Raw genomic sequence first — 19035 nt, 5'->3', positions numbered from 1 at the left:
AGTTGTCCTATGTTCCATTCACTTCTTGGATTAGAGTAAATGGTAATGCCAATCATGGAGGACATAACATAGGAGATAAAGGTTTAGAAAATAAGGTGATGGATTATACTAAGTTTTTTTTTTTTTGCCCTTTGAACTTAGCCACCACATCTGGCTAATTTTTAAATTTTTGTATTTAATGGTGGGGACAAACAGACCTGGAAATCTCTTACTTCTTTTTTTTTTTTTTTTTTTTTTTGAGGCGGAGTCTTCACTTTGTCGCCCAGGCTGGAGTGCAGTGGCACCATCTCGGCTCACTGCAAGCTCCGCCTCCCGGGTTCGCGCCATTCTCCTGCCTCAGCCTCCCGAGTAGCTGGGACTACAGGCGCCCGCCACCGCGCCCGGCTAATTTTTTGTATTTTAGTAGAGACGGGGTTTCACCGTGTTAGCCAGGATGGTCTCGATCTCCTGACCTCGTGATCCGCCCGCCTCAGCCTCCCAAAGTGCAGGGATTACAGGCGTGAGCCACCCCGCCCGGCCGGAAATCTCTTACTTCATAGTGTGATGGCAGAATAAAGACACTGGAAAAATTATTAATATTTATAATAATTATTAATATTGCAACCATGGCCAGGCACCGGGCTCATACCTGTAATCCCAGCAGTTTGGGAGGCTGAGGCTGGTGGATCACCTGAGGTCACCTGAGGTCAGGAGTTCAAGACCAGTCTGTTGAAATTCCATCTCTACTAAAAATACAAAAATTAGCCTGGAATGGTGGCATGCGCTTGTAGTCCCAGCTACTCAGGAGACTGAGGCAGGAGAATCACTTGAACTCAGGAGGCAGAGGTTGCAATGAGCCAAGATTGTGCCACTGCACTCCAGTTTGGGTGACAGAGCAAGACTCCATCTGAAAAAATAAAAATTAAAAATAAAAATAGGCCGGGCGCGGTGGCTCACGCCTGTAATCCCAGCACTTTGGGAGGCCGAGGCGGGCGGATCACAAGGTCAGGAGATCGAGACCACGGTGAAACCCCGTCTCTACTAAAAATACAAAAAATTAGCCGGGCGCGGTGGCGGGCGCCTGTAGTCCCAGCTACTCAGGAGGCTGAGGCAGGAGAATGGCGTAAACCCGGGAGGCGGAGCTTGCAGTGAGCCGAGATCGCGCCACTGCACTCCAGTTTGGGTGACAGAGCAAGACTCCGTCTCAAAAAAAAAAAAAAATAAAATAAAAATAAAGGCGATAGAAGAAAGGAAAATAAAATATAAGAAAATTAAAGGATTAGTCCATGGGATACAACATCTGAATAACCAGAATTCCAGAAAATGATAACAGATATAATTATCTGGGAAGATGAAATCATCTCAAATCAATAGTAATAATTATGCAAGAAAATTTCCCAAGGCCAGGTGCAGTGGCTCACGCCTGTAATCCTGGCACTTTGGGAGGCTGAAGCAGGCAGATCACTTGAGCTCGGGCGTTCAGGAGCGGCCTGGGCAGCATGGTGAAGCCCTGTCTCTACCAAAAATACAAAAATTAGCCGGGTGTGGTGGCTCACGCCTGTAATCCCAGCACTTTGGGATGCTGAGGTGGGTGGATCACCTGAGGTCAGGAGATTGAGACCAGCCTGGTCTCAAAAATACAAAAATCGGCCACACATGGTAGCGTGTGCCTATAATCCCAACTACTCAGGAGGCTGAGGGAGGAGAATCTCTTGAACCCGGGAGGCAGAGGTTGCAGTGAGCCGAGATCACACCACTGCACTATATACAGCCTGGGTGACAGAGCAAGACTCTGTCTCAAAAAAAAGAAAAATTATTTCCAACCTCGTTTCCTATACGTAGCCACACTCTCAATTTTTTTTGTTGTTGAGACAGAGTCTTGCTCTGTCACTCAGACTAGAGTGCAGTGGTATGATCTCAGCTCACTACAACCTCTGCCTCCCAGGTTCCAGCAATTCTCCTGCCTCAGCCTCCTGAGTAGCTGGGATTTTAGGCACCCACTGCCACAGCTGGCTTGGTTTTTTTTGTTGTTGTTGTATTTTTAGTAGACACGTGGTTTCACCATGTTGGCCAGGCTGGTCTCGAACTCCTCACCTCAGGTGAGTCGCTCACCTCAGCCACCCAAAGCGTTGGGATTATAGGCATGAGCCACTGCGCCCGGCCCCCACTCTCAATTAAGTGCAGGAGTAGAACAGACATTTTCAGACTTTTAAAGTCCCAACAAATTTACCTCCCGGTACCGTTTCTCAAAAAGCTTCATCAAAATAAGAGTAAACCTAGAAAGAGGAAACGCAGGTTCCAGGCAACAGAACGTCAACACAAGAGAGAGGCAAAGAGGATCCCCAGGATGAAGGTGAAGGGAGATCTCAACAGTGCAGCCTCAAGATTGCCTCTCTGGACTGGAGCAGGTCGAAGGGCTTTTTGAGAAATTCTTCAAAATGAAGTAGATTGAAATTCCTAAGTGTTTGTATATCTTTATGAGAGATTAATTAAGGGAGAATTTAGGAACAAATTAGAGTACACAGGAAACTAAGCAAACAGAGAGGACAAGGCAGTTATAAATTCCAGGGAAAACAAAAATGGTACAAGAAAGAAAAAGAATTGTAACTATCCACATGGATCATACGTGTATTCATATAATAATCATAATAATGAGGCTGGGCATGGTGACTCACGCCTGTAATCCCAGCACTTTGGGAGGCCAAGGCGGGTGGATCACCTGAGGTCAGGAGTTCAAGACCGGCCTGAACAGCATGGTGAAACCCCATCTCTACTAAAAATACAAAAATTAGCCAGGCGTGGTGGTGGGTGCCTATAGTCCCAGCTACTCGGGAGGCTGAGGCAGGAGAATTGCTTGAACCTGAGAGGCAGAGGTTGCAGTGTGCTGAGATCATGCCACTGCACTCCAGCCTGGGGAACAAGGATGAAACTTTGTCTCAAAAAAAAAAAAAAAAAGTAAACACTAAACCCAGGAGGATGGGAAGTGGAGGTGGGGTGACAAGTCGATTGGAAAAAAAGGGCTTCTCTGTTTTTTTTTTAACCTCAATGATCCTTGTTCTGAAGGGCTAGCTTCTCATCTTCCACAGTGCAAAGCCAATAGCTAATGCCTAAACAAAAAACCCTGGAGTGCAGTGGTGCAAACATGCCTCACTTCAGCCTCAACCTCAAGAAGTGAGGCCAAGAGCAGTGGCACGTGCCTGTAATCTCAGCCGTTTGGGAGGTCATGGCAAGAGGATCAGTTAAGACCAGGAGTTCATGGTTACAGTGAGCTAGGATCGTGCCACCGTACTCCAGTCCAGGCAACAGAAAAAGACCCTGTCTCTAAAAAAATAAAGACCCCTTATCCCTCTCAAAAAAAAAATTTTTTTTGAAAAAATTGAAAAAGAAAAAGAGACATCGAGAAGTAGTAATACTGGCCAGGTGTGGTGGCTCATATCTGTAATCCTCCCTTTTTGGGAGGCCAAAGTGGGAGGATTGCTTGAGCTCTGGAGTCCAATACTAGCCTGGGCAAAATAGTGAGACCTAGCCTCCAATAAAAAATGTGTTTTTTTGTTTGTTTGTTTGTTTTGCTTTTTTTTGTTGTTTTTTTTGAGACAGAGTCTCACTCTGTTGCCTAGGCTAGAGTGCAGTGGCACGATGTTGGCTCACTGCAACCCCCGCCTCCCAGGTTCAAGAGATCCTCCTGCCTAAGCCTCCCAGGTAGCTGGGATTACAGGCATTCACCACCACATCCAGCTAATTTTTCTATTTTCAGTAGAGACAGGCGGGGTTTCACCATGTTAGCCAGGTTAGTCTCAACCTCGTGACCTCAAGTCATCCGCCCGCCTCAGCCTTCCAAAGTGCTGGGATTACAGGTGTGAGCTACAGTGCCCAGCTTAATAATTTTTTTTTTGGTTTTTTTGGAGACAGAGTTTCGCTCTTGTTGCCCAGGCTGGAGTGCAATGGTGCGATTGGCTCACTGCAACCTCTGCCTCCCAGGTACAAATAATTCTCCTGCCTCAGTCTCCCAAGTAGCTCGGATTACAGGCATGAGCCACCACGCCCGGTTAATTTGTTTATATTTAGTAGAGACAGGGTTTCACCATGGTAGTAAGGCTGGTCACCAACTCCTGACCTCAGGTGATCCACCTGCCTCGGCCTCCCAGAGTGCTAGAATTACAGGCATATGCCACCATACCCAGTCAAAAGTTTGTTTTTCTTTCTTTTCTTTTTTTTTTTTTTTGAGACGGAGTCTTGCTCTGTCGCCCAGGCTGGAGTGCAGTGGCATGATCTTGGCTCACTGCAAGCTCCACCTCCCAGGTTCACACCATTCTCCTGCCTCAGCCTCCCGAGTAGCTGGGACTAAAGGAGCCTGCCACAACGCCTGCCTAATTTTTTTGTATTTTTAGTGGAGAGGTGGATTCACCGTGCCCGGCCAAAAAATTGTTTTTCATTAGCCAGGCTTGATAGCACCCGCCTGTAATCCCAGATACTTGAGAGGCTGAGGCAGGAGAATCACTTGAGCCCAGGAGGTCAAGACTGCAGTGAGCTATGATGACACCACTGCACTTGGCTTGGGCAACAGAGCAAGACCCAGTCACAAACAAAACAAAACAAACAAACAAAAAAAACACAACATTTGCAATAGTCAGTTAGCTCAGGTGGTTAGAGCCAGGTGCTAACACCAAGGTTGTGGATTTCATCCCCATGTGGGCAAATGTATTATCACTTATGTGGCTGGAGGATGACTTGAGGCCAGGATTTCAAGACCAGCCTGGCCAACATGGAGAAACCCCATCTGTACTAAAAACACAAAAATTATGGGCCTGGCATGGTGGCTTACACCTGTAATCCCAGCACTTTGGGAGGCTGAGGCGGGCAGATCATCTGAGGTCAGGAGTTTGAGACCAGCCTGGCCAACATGGTGAAAACCCATCTCTACTAAAAAATATATAAAAATTAGGAGGTCACGTGCCTGTAATCCCAGCTACTCAAGAGGCTGAGGCAGGAGAGTCACTTGAACCTGGGGGGCAGAGGTTGCAGTGAGCCAAGATCACACCATTACACTCCAGCCTGGGCAACAAGAGTGAAACTCTGTCTCAAAAAAATAAATAAATTAGCCGGGCGTGGTAGCACATGCCTGTTATCCCAGCTACTTGGGAGGCTGAGTCAGGAGAATCACTTGAACCTAGGAGGCAGAGGCTGCAGTTAGCCCAGATCTCACCACTGCGCTCCCGCCTGGGAGATAAAGTAGACTCTGTCTCAAAAAAACAAAACGAAACAAAACAAAACTCAGTTGAGAGTGGTTGCCTTGGAAGAGTGAGGAAATTTTTTTTTTTTTTTTTTTTTTTTTTTTTTTTTTTTTTTTTTGAGACGCAGTCCTGCTCTGTCGCCCAGGCTGGACTGCAGTGGCCCGATCTCGACTCACTGCAAGCTTCGCCTCCCGGGTTCATGCCATTCTCCTGCCTCAGCCTCCTGAGTAGCTGGGACTACAGGCGCCCACCACCATGCCCAGCTAATTTTTTTTGTATTTTTAGTAGAGACAGAGTTTCACTGTGTTAGCCAGGATGGTCTCAATCTCCTGACCTCATGATCCGCCTGCCTCGGCCTCCCAAAGTGCTGGGGTTACAGGTGTGATGGAGCGCAAAGATATTCTATGAATATTAGTAAGATCTGGGACCAAGGTGAAGATAATAACATTAAAAACATAAACTCTGAAAACCAAAGACAAAACAAGATGGGAACAAGATAAATTTTGGAAGCATTGGCTGGGCACTGTGGCTTATGCCTGTAATCCCAGCACTTTGGGAGGCCGAGGCAGGCAGATCGAAGTTGGAGACCAGCCTGACCAACATGGAGAAACCTCATCTCTATTAAAAATAGAAAATTAGCGGGGTGTGGTGGCGTGTGTCTGTAATCCCAGCTACTCAGGAGGCTAAGGCAGGAGAATTGCTTGGACCCAGGAGGCGAAGGTTGTGGTGAGTGAGATGGTGCCATTGCACTCCAGCCTGGTCAAGAAGAGCGAAACACCATCTCAAACAAACAAAAAAAATGTTGGGAGTATTAAGTTTCCTAGTTTATACTCTTTTATCTTCTGCATTAGTGATTAAAATTTGCTTTTTGAGGCAGGGCTTTGCTCTGTCACCCCGGCTGGAGTGCATTGGCAGGTTCTCAGTTCACTGTAGCCTCAACCTCCTGAGCTCAAGCCATCCTCCCATCTCAGCCCCCCAGTAGCTGGAACTACAGGCATTTTGCCACCACGCTCAGCTAATGTTTTTGTATTTTTTGCAGAGACAGGGTTTTGCCCTGTTGCGCAGGTTAGTCTTGAACTATTGGACTCTATTAATCTACCCACCTTGGCTTTCCAAAATGCTAGGATTACAGGCGTGAGCCACTGTACCCAACCTATTATTGTTTTTGTTTTGAGACAGGATCTCACTCTGTCACCCAGGCTGGAGTGCAGTGGTGCAAACATGACTCACTTCAGCCTTGACCTCTAAGGTTCAGGTGATCCTCCCACCTCAGCCTCCTGAGTAGTTGGGACTACAGGCATTTGCTACTGACCTGGGCAAATTTTATTTATTTAGTTTTTGTTTCCTTTGGGTTTTTTGTTGTTGTTGTTGTTTGTTTGTTTGTTTTAGACAGAGTCTTGCTCTGTCACCCAGAGTGCAGTAGTGCAATCTCGGCTCACTGCAACCTCTACCTCCTAGGTTCAAGTGATTCTCCTGCCTCAGCCTCCTGAGTAGCTGGGATTACAGGCATGCACCACCAAGCCCAGCTAATTTTTGTATTTTTAGTAGAAACAGGGTTTCACCATGTTGGCCAGGCTGGTCTCAAACTCCTGACCTCCGGTAATCCACCCACCTTGGCCTCCCAAAGTGCTAGGATTACAGGTGTGAGCCACTGTGCCCAGCCATTTTCTGTTTTTTGAGAGAGTCTCCATCTGTCACCCAGGCTGGAGTGTGGTGGCACAAACTCAGCTCACTGCGACCTCTGCCACCTGGGTTGAAGCGATTCTCATGCCTCAACCTCCCAAGTAGTTGGAATTACATGGGTGCCACCACACCCAGCTAATTTTTGTATTTTTAGTAGAGATGGGGTTTCTACATGTTGGCCAGGCTGGTCTCGAACTCCTGACCTCAAGTGATCTGCCTGCCTCCCGAAGTGCTGGGATTATAAGGATAAGCCACTGCACCCGGCCTAATTTTGTAGAGATGTAGTCTTGCCCATGTTGCCTAGGCTGGTCTTGAACTCCTGGCTCAAGTGATCCTCCACCCTCAACCTCTCAAACTATTGAGATTTTTTTTTTTTTTTTTTTTGAGATGGAGTCTTGCTCTGTCACCCAGGATGGAGTGCAGTGGCCGGATCTCAGCTCACTGCAAGCTCCGCCTCCCGGGTTTACACCATTCTCCTGCCTCAGCCTCCCGAGTAGCTGGGACTACAGGTGCCCGCCACCTAGCCCGGCTAGGTTTTTGTATTTTTTAGCAGAGACGGGGTTTCACCGTGTTAGCCAGGATGGTCTCAATCTCCTGACCTCGTGATCCGCCCGTCCTGGCCTCCCAAAGTGCTGGGATTACAGGCTTGAGCCACCGCGCCCAGCCTTTTTTTTTTTTTTTTTTTTTGAGACTGGGTATTGCTCTGTCACTCAGGCTGGAGTGCAGTGGCGTGGTCTTGGCTCACTGCAACCTCTACTTCCTGGGATCAAGCGATTCTCGTGCCTCAGCCTCCCCAGTAGCTGGGCCTAGAGTACCATGCCATTGTGTGTTGGCTTTTTCTGTATTTTTGGTAGAGACGAGATTTTGCTATGTTGGCCAGACTGCTCTTGAACTCCTGGACTCAAGCAATTTACCAGCCTCCCCAAATCCAACATGCTGGGATTACAGGCATGAGCTTTTTTTTTTTTTTTTTGAGATGGAGTTTTGCTCTTGTTTCCCAGGCTGGAGTGCGGTAGCATGATCTTGACTCACTGCAACCTCCATCTCCAAGGTTCAAGCGATTCTCCTGCCTCAGCCTCCCGAGTAGCTGGGATTATGGGCGCCTGCCACCATGCCTGGCTAATTTTGTATTTTTAGTAGAGATGGGGTTTTGCCATCTTGGTCAGGCTGCTCTTGAACTCCTGACCTCAGATGATCTGCCCGCCTCGGCCTCCCAGAGTGCTGGGATCACAGGCGTGAGCCACGGAGCCCGGCCAGGTGTGAGCTTTTGTCGGGCACACCAGATTGAGAATAAAGACTGTTGGGCTGGGCACGGTGGCTCCCGCCTGTAATCTCAGCACTTTGGGAGGCCGAGGTGGGCTGATAAAAATACAAAAATACAAAAATTAACATGTGGTGGCAGGTGCCTATAATCCTAGCTACTCAGGAGGCTGAGGCAGGAGAATCGCTTGAAACCGGGAAGCGGATGTTGCAGTGAGCCAAGATCCAACCATTGCACTCCAGCTTGGGGACAAAAATTAAAAAAATTAAAAAAAGACTTTGGACTGGGCGCAGTGGCTCACACCAGTAATACAAGCACTTTGCGAGGTTGAGGCGGCCATATCACAAGATCAGGAGTTACAGACCAGCCCGGCCAGCATGGTGAAACACCGTCTCTACTAAAAACACAAAAATTAGCCAGGCATGGTGGTGTGCACCGGTAGTACCAGCTATTCGGGAGGCTGAGGCAGAAGAATTGCTTGAACCCATGAGGCAGAGGTTGCAGTGAGCTGAGTTCACGCCACTGCACTCCAGCCTGGGGGACAGAGACTCTGTAAAAAAAAAAAAAAAAAAAAAAAAAAAGAAGAAAAGAAAGAAAATAAAAAAGGAAAGAGAAGAAAAGACCCAACGCCACATCAGGTCATGCAATTCATATTTATTTTTCACCCTCAACAAGGAAGAAAGGTCTCTCCCTCAATTCTACTCTTCCAGGACTTGAGGATAGGCACCCCCAACCCTCCTTCCTCCAGAGAGGCCTCAGCGTCAGTGTTTGTGGAAATAGTTTCTGAAGAGTGCTTGAGCTGGTGGGGAAGGAGAAACTCAAGAGAGAGATCCCCCTGGGGATGGCCTCACTTTCCTGCCAACTTTCTCATCGCCTCTCCTTCAAAGCGGAAGAAGTGCCAGCCCTCAGCTTCCGTCAGATCTTGGGCTCCTAGGGCCTTGTACAAGTCCGTGGCCCTCTGGTTCCAGTCCAGGACAGCCAGGCGGAATTGGGAGCAGCCCTTATCCAAGGCCACCTGTGGGAGAAAACATCACTAACTTTTCTGGGGTCAAAAAAGGAAAAGGTTTTCTCCCTCCCTCATTCAACCCGGGTCCTCCCCCTCCATATACCCTTGCTTCTTTAGGTCCTCACTTGTCACCCCCACCCTCTCCTCACCTCAGCCACCTTTTTGATTATTTTGGAACCAATCCCTTGACCTGTTATGGAGAGAAAGAGGCAAAAAATATCTATTGTTTGAGCTGAAGGGAATCAGAAAAGGACACAGGCTGGGATCTGGGGACTGGGGATGATGGTGGGGTGTGTGGGGTGCTTCGTTCCCACTCCCGCCTCAGCTTCTGCCCAGTACCCCGATATTCCGGCATCACATAGATATCCTCCAGATAAATGGTGCGTCCCTTCCATGTACTGTAGATGAAGTAGTATATTCCATAGCCCACCACGCAGGGCCCTGAGAGAGAGAAAAGAGGAGTACGGCTTCTGGGAGCCTGTGGGGAGACCTCTGAGGCCGGCTGGAGAGGTGGACTTCTAAGGCCCAGCTGCTCTTACCCAGTAGCTCCCCGGACGCTGGAAGAATCTCTGCTACCAAACAGTGATAGAAAGGATTCTCTCCAAAGCCATCTGCTCTCAGGGCTGCCGAGATTGGAGTTGTGACAAAGAGATAGAGAAAGAGGACCTGGGTCTATGCCCAGCCTGGAGCTGTCGCCTGGGGAACCCATCCCTCATTTCCTCCCCAGCCTCCGCCAGAACCTGGGCGCTGAGTCCCCACCTTCTTCACTGATCTTCACCTGATCCGAGAGGTTTTCGAACTCGGCTAGTTCCTAAGGCGTGAGTACGGAGGCTGGATTTGGGCAGAAGGGCCCCGCTGCTCCCCGAGCAGGGTCCCAAGGCGAGCCCCTCCCCCCGCCCCCGCCTCCTGCGCCCCCGCTCTGGCCGCGTCACTCTGACCCCCTGGTTTCCGGCCTTCTCCCCTCTCCCCTCTCTCCTCTCTTCACCCGAATCAGCCTCAGGATATCTCCACAGTCTCCCCCCTTGGCCTCTCGGATCCGCACGGAAGCCATCCGGATCCCCACTGTCTAGGACCAAAGTCTCACAGCCCCGCAAACGGCAACAAGACCCTTTAAAGGGCCTACAAGCTTGGATCCTGAAGAGCCTGGGAGAGCGGGGTGGCAGGAGTGGCCGGGACGGCGGGGTAGCAGCAGCCTGCGAAGTGGGGCTGGGATTCCGGTGCCGTCAGGACGGAGAGAGTGGGCCAGCGAGGAGGTCCTCACTGCGGGGCAAAGCCCCACCCCCTCGAATTCTGTCGCAGCAGGGGGCACAACCGTCAGCCAATCAGCTTGGAGAACAGGCGCAGCCCCGCCCCCCCCAAGTCCCACCCCCCGACAGCTGGATCTTGTGACTGGGCCCCTGGGTAGAGGTCAAGGTTGGAGTGTGGCGGCTTCCTTGAGGTTGTGTGGGTGTCCCAACCTCGATCGAGTTACCCTGCGGTTCAAAGGCTCCCCGGCAGTGCTTTTTAAATTGACGTATGTGGTGATAACCTGCTTTAGCCTCAGGCTCACTCACCCCCCCAGACCCTGGGTAAGCCTTAAGACCCTCAGCTCTGAAAGCTGTTTCCTGCAGCTCTTGAGTAGGATGAAGTGTTACCTCTTGAGGACATATGCATTTTTAAAAATGTTTTGTTTATTTATTTATTCGTTCGTTTGTTTGTTTTTGGAGATCGAGTCTTGCTTTGTTTCCCAGGCTGGAGTGTAGTGGCGCGATCTCTGCTCACTGCAGCCTCTACCTCCCGAGTTCAAGCGATTCTCCTGCCTTAGCCTCTGGAGTAGCTGGGACTACAGTCGCGCACCGGCACTCCCGGCTAATTTTTTTTTTTTTTTCGAGACGGTCTCACTCTGTTGCCCAAGTAACACAGTGGCCTGATCATAGCTCATTATAGCCGTAACTTCCCGGGCTCAAGCGATCCTCTTCCCCTCAGCCTCCTGAGTAGCTAGGACCACAGGTGTGCACCACTATGCCTGGCTAATTTTTTTTTTTTTTCTTTGGTAGATACGGGATCACGCCATGTTGCCCAGGTTGGTCTTAAACTCCTGGCCTCAAGCAATCCTCCCACCTCAGCCTCCCAAAGTGTCAGGATTATAGGCATGAGCCACTGCGCCTGGCCTCCCAGCACCCCTTGCAATGCCAACACGAGGTGGCAACTTGTTCTGTCGGCTGAGGGATGAGCCTGCCTCAGTCTTGGATCTGGTACAGCTCAGTTCAGACATTTGAGGTCTTTGCCTGGGTCCCAAATATGACCCACAAGGTTGTCCCTTGCTCTTCTTTTCCCTATATTCCACAGGGCAGAGCCAAGACTCCAGCCCACTGAGGGTAAAGGTCATCTTGGGCCCACCCATTCCCCAAGGAGTAACTTCTGCTGACCAGAACACTCATGAAGGGTCTTGGAGTGGCTGAGGCTTATCACCTTATCGACCCAACACCACGTCAGGTCATGCAATTCTTATTTTTCACCCTCAACAAGGAAGAAAGGTCTCTCCCTCAATTCTACTCTTCCAGTACTTGAGGATAGGCACCCCCAACCCTCCTTCCTCCAGGGAAACCTCAGCGTCAGTGTTTGTGGAAATAGTTTCTGAAGAGTGCTTGAGCTGGTGGGGTAGGAGAAACTCAAGAGAGAGATCCCCCTGGGGATGGCCTCACTTTCTTTTTTTTTTTTTTTTTTTTTTTTTTTTTGAGACGGAGTCTCACTCTGTCGCCCAGGCTGGAGTGCAGTGGCCGGATCTCAGCTCACTGCAAGCTCCGCCTCCCGGGTTCACGCCATTCTCCTGCCTCAGCCTCCCGAGTAGCTGGGACTACAGACGCCCGCCGCCTCGCCCGGCTAGTTTTTTGTATTTTTTTTAGTAGAGATGGGGTTTCACCGTGTTAGCCAGGATGGTCTCGATCTCCTGACCTCGTGATCCGCCCGTCTCGGCCTCCCAAAGTGCTGGGATTACAGGCTTGAGCCACCGCGCCCGGCCAGGATGGCCTCACTTTCCTGCCAACTTTCTGGTCGCCTCTCCTTCAAAGCGGAAGAAATGCCAGCCCTCAGCTTCCGTCAGATCTCCGGCTCCTAGGGCCTTGTACAAGTCCATGGCCCTCTGGTTCCAGAGGGAGTGGCGGGGGGCGGCGGGGTAGCCGCGGCCTGGGAAGTGGGGCTGGGATTCCGGTGCCGTCCAGGCGGAGAGAGTGGGCCAGCGAGGAGGTCCTCATGGCCGGGCAAAGCCCCACCCCCTCTAATTCTGTCGCAGCAGGGGGCACAACGTCAACCAATCAGCTTGGAGAACAGGCGCAGCCCCGCCCCCCCAAGTCCCACCCCCGACAGCTGGATCTTGTGACTGGGCCCCTGGTAGAGGTCAAGGTTGGAGTGCGGCGGCTTCCTTGCGGTTGTTTGGGTGTCCCAACCTCGATCGAGTTACCCCGTGGTTCAAAGGCTCCCCGGCAGTGCTTTTTAAATTGACGTATGCGGTGATAACCTGCTTTAGCCTCAGGCTCACTCAGCCCCCGAGACCCTGGGTAAGCCTTAAGACCCCCAGCTCTGAAAGCTGTTTCCTGCAGCTCTTGAGTAGGATGAAGTGTTACATCTCGGCGACATTTGCATTTTTAAAATGTTTTATTTATTTATTTATTTATTTACTTTTGGAGATGGAGTATTGCTTTGTCGCCCAGGCTGGGGTGCAGTGGCGCGATCTCCGCTCACTGCAGCCTCCACCGCCCGAGTTCAAGCGATCCTCCTGCCTTAGCCTCCGGAGTAGCTGGGACTGCAGTCGCGCACCGGCACGCCTGGCTAATTTTTTTTTTTCCTTCCTTCCTTCCTTCCTTCCTTCCTTCCTTCCTTCCTTCCTTCCTTCCTTCCTTCCTTCCTTCCTTCCTCCCTCCCTCCCTTCCTTCCTTCCTTCCTTCCTTCCTTCCTTCCTTCCTTCCTTCCTTCCGGATTCTCACTCTGTCACTCAGGCTGGAGTGCAGTGGTGCGATATCGGCTCACTGCAACCTCTCCCTCCTGGGTTCAAGCGATTCTCCTGCCTCACCTGCGGAGTAGCTGGGATTACAGGCATGGGCAACCACACCTGGCCAAGTGTTGTATTTTTAGTAGAGATGGGGTTTCACCATGTTGGCCAGGCTGGTCTGGAACTCTTGACCTCAAGTGATCTGCCTGCCTCAGCCTCCCAAGGTGCTAGGATTACAGATGTGAGCCACCGAGCCCGGTCTGTCATTTGCATTTTAAAATGGGTCACGGGGTGGCGCAGTGGCTCACGCCTGTAATCCCAGCATTTTGGGAGACAGAGGCAGGTGGATCACATGAGATCAGGAGTTTGAGACCAAACTGACCAACATGGTGAAATCCCCTCTCTACTAAAAATACAAAAATTAGCCAAGTGTGATGGCGTATGCCTTTAATCCCAGCTACTCGGGATCCTGAGACAGGATAATTGGTTGAACCTGGGAGGTGGAGGGTACAGTGAGCCGAGATTGTGCCATTGCACTCCAGCCTGGGCAACAAGAGCGAAACTCCATCTCAAAATAAATAAATAAAATAAAATGGGTCAGGGAGGGTTGGGCCTTGTGGCTAACGCCTGTAATCCAAGTACTTTGGGAGGCTGATGTGGGCGGATCATTTGAGGTCAGAGGTTTGAGACCAGCCTGGCCGACATGGTGAAATCCCCGTCTCTACTAAAAATACAAAAAAATTAACTGGGCATGGTGGTGCGTGCACCTGTAGTCCCAACTACTCAGGAGGCTGAGATAGGAGGGTCGCTTGAGAGGGTGCCTCGAGAGGCAGAGGCAGCAGTGAGCCGAGATCACGCCACTGCACTCCAGCCTGAGTGACAGAACAAGACTCTGTCTAAAATAAAATAAAATAAAATGAAATAAAATAAAATGGGTCAGGGAGTGGGTGATGAATTTCTACTGCTAGACTGTTTAGGCCCCGTAATAAATGGATAAGGGAAGATAACTGGGAGGCGGGGGTAGGTCCCTTCTTAATATTCACTGAATCATACACACAGACAATACCTTCCTGGCAGACAGGCCTCAGAGGCCTGGGAAAAGACTGGGGGAGGAGTTCAGACCAGATGCCAGGCACTGTGCCTGCATTTTCTCAATGAACCTTCTTTCACAGTCACCCTGTAAAGTATTATTTTCCTCATTTTACAGACAAGAACGCTGAAGCACAAAGGTGAAGTGACTTGCCCAAGGTCACTCAGCTAGAAATTTAGGATTCCATTATCTCATTTCTAGTCCTGATACAGGATGCTACTTGGGACGCAGGGCAGGACTGTTTCTAGACCACAGGCCTGTGAATGCAGCCTCCCCACGTGGACGGAAATCTTGGAGGACCTAGACCAGGCCCTAGAGGAGGAGAGGGGAGATGGAATATCCTCTCCCAATTCAGAAATTTTCTAGGCAGTGGAGGATGATAGTGGAGGGGACTCTGTCCTTCACCCCATTGATCCCCAGAGGGGTGGTAGCTGGGTCTTGTGACTGGGCCCCTGGGCAGGGGTCAAGGGTCAGTGCCCCTGTTTCCTTTACCCCCTCCCTCCGGGCAACCTTTAACCCTCCACCGCCTACACACAAGGCTGCCTGCCTCTACACATTCTCCCAAGAGTTGTCTGAGCCGCCGAGTGGACAGTGGCTGATTATGGAGAGCAGAGGCCCAATGGCCACCTCGCGCCGGCTGCTGTTGCTGCTGTTGCTACTACTGCATCACACCCACCAGGGATGGGCCCTGAGACCTGTTCTCCCCACCCAGGTGCAGGAGCGGGACACGGCTCTCAGTCCATGGAGTCTTCCCTTCTCTCCTCCTCTGGCCCTGTAGCAGGGCCTCTCCCTCTGTCTGTCTCTGACATGTCCCTACTCAGCCTTGTTTGTTTTCTCTTTCTGATAGAGGGCGCAGGACCCTCCGGCTGTCCACCTCAGCAATGGCCCAGGACAAGAGCCTGCCGCTGTCATGACCTTTGACCTCACCAAGATCACAAAGTATGGGGTTGACCTAGCCCTTGACCCAGTCCCCTGGCTCTGCCCCATCTCCATCAGCTGTTCTCTTTTCCCTGTCTTCCTTTCCTTATCTGTGAACACCGTGTCCCCCAAACCCTCACTGGCTCTCAAAGGGCACATGACATACACAATCTTTTCCTTCTGAGTCCTTCCAGAACCTCCTCCTCCTTTGAGGTTCGAACCTGGGACCCAGAGGGAGTGATTTTTTATGGGGATACCAACCCTAAGGATGACTGGTTTATGCTGGGACTTCGGGACGGCAGGCCTGAGATCCAACTGCACAATTACTGGGCCCAGCTTACGGTGGGTGCTGGACCACGACTGGATGACGGGAGATGGCACCAGGTAAGCTAGCTCTGGTCCTCAAGGGAGGGATGTCTGGAGCTGGTCTGAGGAAAGGGAACGAAACCAAGTTATTGGGCATCCCTTTACCACTGTCATCTCATTTAATCCACACGAACTCCCACAAAGTAGCTATTCTTGGCCCCATCTTTTCTGATGGGAATTCTAAGGCTCAGTCAGTACATAAGTGACAAGACCTGACTGACCCACGGCCAAGGATGCTAGCTGCTTCTTTAAGGCATGTTCTTTCCACTATAGTACTAGGCTGCCTCACAGGAAGGTGGCAGAGACAGATCCCAGGGTCCTCTGATTCTGCTTCCCATCTTCCTGCAGGTGGAAGTCAAGATGGATGGGGACTCTGTGCTACTGAAGGTGGATGGGGAGGAGGTGCTGCGCCTGAGACAGGTCTCTGGGCCCCTGACCAGCAAACGCCATCCCATCATGAGGATTGCGCTTGGGGGGCTGTTCTTCCCCGCTTCCAACCTTCGGTTGCCGGTAACTACATCCCAGGGGTGGAACCCTAGCCAAGGCTCCATAAAGCACTGCTGGGTGGGTGGCCATGGGAATCTAAGTCCAAGATTTTAGGGAGAGGGGATGGGTTGAGAGCTGCAAGAGGGAGGCCAAATGCTCGGAAGAGAGTAAACTGAGGGCAGAGTGGCCAGGACTGGAGCTCCGATGCCCTGATTTCTACATCCCCATATCTTACCTCTGTTACACTCCAGCTAGTTCCTGCCCTGGATGGCTGCCTGCGCCGGGATTCCTGGCTGGACAAACAGGCCGAGATCTCAGCATCTGCCCCCACTAGCCTCAGAAGCTGTGATGTAGAATCAAATCCCGGGATATTTCTCCCTCCAGGGACTCATGCAGAATTCAATCTCCAAGGTAGATTTCCTTGGAGTGTGTTTTTCCCACCCTGGTCAGCTCAGCCTGCCTCTGTCTCCCTCCACCACTGGCCCCTTTCCTCCTTGAAGCTCCAGCTTTGAGGCCTCAGGATAATCATTTCTCCCCACAGACATTCCCCAGCCTCATGCAGAGCCCTGGGCCTTCTCTTTGGACCTGGGACTCAAGCAGGCAGTAGGCTCAGGCCACCTTCTTTCTCTTGGGACACCGGAGAACCCATCTTGGCTCAGTCTCCACCTCCAAGATCAAGTAAAGGGGGACAATGGGGCGCTGCCTGTATTCAGTGGAGCCTGGAGCAATGAGGGAAGAGGGGAGTCCAAAATGTCAATATTAGGAAGACTTCCAGCCGAGGGAACATAGCAAGACTCTGGCTCCACAAAATTGTTTTTCATTAATAATTAGCCAGGCATGGTGGTGCATGCCTGTAATCCCAGGTGCTGGAGGCCAAGACCAGAGGATCACTTGAGGCCAGGAGTTTGACATCAGCCTGGGCAACATAGCAGAGACCTCTGTCAAAAAAAAAAAAAAAATTAGCCAGGCATAGTAGCATATGTCTGCTGCCCTGGCTACTTAGGAGCCTGAGGCAGGAGGTTTACTTGAGCCCAGGAGTTTGAGGCTGCAGTGATATATGATGGTGCCACTGCACTCTGACCTGGACCACAGTGAGACCCTGTCTCAAAAAAAATAAAAATAAAAATAAGGTTTACGGATGGCACTCAGGTGGGTGGTAGGGGCAAGGGACATATCTTGAAGCTGCCCACAGCAAGCAAACAGTTTTGACTTAGACTGTTTATTTACTTGGGGTAGGTGTGGTTTCAAAAAGGGTCAAGCCAAAAAAAATTAGGGCAGGATTTAAGTGGTGAAAATGGCCAGTAGGTGGAGGCATAGCGAAGAGGCAGAATTAAGGCAGCTAGGGGTGAGGCCACAGGCAGTAGTCCCTGCTCATTCTTCCCTCCCTCTCTATCGTCCCTTTCCCACACACTCTGCAGAAGGTGGTGCTGTCTTCTGGGTCGGGCCTAGGGATGGATCTGCCCCTGGTCTTGGGACTTCCTCTTCAGCTGAAGCTGAGTATGTCCAGGGTGGTCTTGAGCCAAGGACCAAAGATGGAGGTCCTTGCCCTGCCTCCCTTAGGCTTGGCTTCCCTCCTTAACCTCTGGGCCAAGCCTCAAGGGCGTCTCTTCCTGGGGGCTTTACCAGGTAAGAGAGAATGATGTTCAAGTTCATGAGCACACCATTGGAAACAGCTCAAGGGAGGGGGCACATTTTGAGGGGAAGGAAACCTCTGGGAGGGAAGAAGAATAGGCCGCTAGAAGAAGATAGCGGGCAGTGGGAGGTAGTGCTTCTGAAAACTCAGGTTAGAGGAGTGGAAAAGTGGGGAGAAGATTCTGAATCTGAGCCACCTTACTCTTCTAATGCCACCTTTGCACTATCTCCCTCTAGGAGAAGACTCGTCCACCTCTTTTTGCCTGCATGGCCTTTGGGCACAAGGTCAGAGGCTGGATGTGGACCGGGCCCTGAACAGAAGCCATGAGATCTGGACTCACAGCTGTCCCCAGAGCCCAGGCAATGGCACTGACGCTTCCCATTAAAGCTCCACCTAAGAACCCCCTTTGAAAGTTACTTATTATTCATTTATTCAACAAATATTCACTGTGCACTAGTAACGTACCAGGCACTGTGCCAAGCATTGAGTTGTCTTGATGAGCACAAACACTCTGGTTCCTACCCTCTTGGTGCCCACAGTCCCATAGGGAAGCAGACATCCATCAAAGACTAACTAATAAGTGGATAGTTGGAAGCACTGATAAAGGAGAATCGGAGAGTTGTGAAAACATGGAGACTGGCTGCGAGCAGTAGCTTACGCCTGTAATCCCAGCACTTTGGGAGGCCGAGGCAGGCAGATCACGAGGTCGGGAGATCGAGACCATCCTGGCTAACGTGGTGAAACCCCATCTCTACTAAAAATACAAAAAAAATTAGCCGGGTGTGGTGGTGGGCGCCTGTAGTCCCAGCTGCTCAGGAGGCTGAGGCAGGAGAATGGTGTGAACCCGGGAGGCAGAGCTTGCAGTGAGTCGAGATAATGTCACTGCACTCCAGCCTGGGCGACAGAGCAAGACTGTCTCAAAAAAAACAAAAAAACGAAGAAAAGAAAAGAAAAATGAAACATGGAGACTAGGAGGCCTTAGTCTGAACGTCAAGGAGAGGTTCTCTGAGGAAATGAGGACTTCTTTTTTTGTTTTGTTTTGTTTTGTTTTGTTTTGAGACAGAGTTTTGCTCTTGTTGCCCAGGCTGGAGTACAATGGTGTGATCTTGGCTCACAGCAACCTCTGCCTCCTGTGTTCAAGCGATTCTTTTGCCTCAGCCTCCCGAGTAGCTGGGATTACAGGCGTGCACCACCACCCCCCGGCTAATTTTTTGTATTTTTAGTAGAGATGGGGTTTCACCATGTTGGCTAGGCTGGTCTAGAACTCCTGACCTTGGGTGATCCTCCTGCCTCGGCCTCCCAAAGTGCTGGGATTACAGGCGCGAGCCATCGCGTCCGGCTGGAAATGAGGACTCCTTAGGCTGATATCCCAGCAAAAACCCCGACAGACAGACATACTCTGGATACAGGTCACT

The 19035-nt window shown here is 50.7% G+C and overlaps 3 protein-coding genes across 3 annotated transcripts in view; 2 read left to right on the top strand and 1 right to left on the bottom strand.

Annotated features, from left to right (window-relative positions):
* The window catches only part of WRAP53 (WD repeat containing antisense to TP53), a 121282-nt gene that overhangs the window by 30624 nt on the left and 71623 nt on the right, over positions 1 to 19035 (top strand). The gene's annotated exons all lie outside the window — the stretch shown is intronic.
* On the bottom strand, positions 8789 to 10427 carry SAT2 (spermidine/spermine N1-acetyltransferase family member 2). The gene is made up of 6 exons (XM_050765528.1): positions 10146 to 10427; positions 9920 to 9971; positions 9700 to 9783; positions 9500 to 9601; positions 9310 to 9350; positions 8789 to 9169 (listed from the first exon to the last, which is right to left on the bottom strand). The coding sequence occupies exons 1-6, from the start codon at positions 10209 to 10211 to the stop codon at positions 9002 to 9004; spliced, it is 513 nt and encodes a 170-aa protein (XP_050621485.1). The 5' UTR covers positions 10212 to 10427; the 3' UTR covers positions 8789 to 9001.
* On the top strand, positions 12377 to 18036 carry SHBG (sex hormone binding globulin). The gene is given in 9 exon segments (XM_050765354.1): positions 12377 to 12476; positions 12479 to 12696; positions 15065 to 15156; positions 15330 to 15519; positions 15850 to 16011; positions 16239 to 16398; positions 16529 to 16665; positions 17406 to 17613; positions 17857 to 18036. Coding segments are annotated over 9 exon segments (1401 nt in total). The 5' UTR covers positions 12377 to 12391; the 3' UTR covers positions 18006 to 18036.

This window comes from Macaca thibetana, chromosome 16 (genome assembly GCF_024542745.1).
Source record: "Macaca thibetana thibetana isolate TM-01 chromosome 16, ASM2454274v1, whole genome shotgun sequence".
In the NCBI taxonomy this organism is placed as follows: Eukaryota; Metazoa; Chordata; class Mammalia; order Primates; family Cercopithecidae; genus Macaca; species Macaca thibetana.
The sequence above is the reverse complement of the archived record's forward strand: the minus strand, read 5'-3'. Positions and strand labels throughout refer to the sequence as shown.

Excerpts from the sequence above, each read along its gene's own strand:
- SAT2 (XM_050765528.1), bottom strand. The coding sequence starts at position 10,211 with ATGGCTTCCGTGCGGATCCGAGAGGCCAAGGGGGGAGACTGTGGAGAT. Across the intron at positions 9,972-10,145 it reads ATATCCTGAGGCTGATTCGG|GAACTAGCCGAGTTCGAAAA; the intron begins GTGAAGAGAGGA and ends CTCACGCCTTAG. Across the intron at positions 9,351-9,499 it reads TGTGATGCCGGAATATCGGG|GTCAAGGGATTGGTTCCAAA; the intron begins GTACTGGGCAGA and ends TCTCCATAACAG.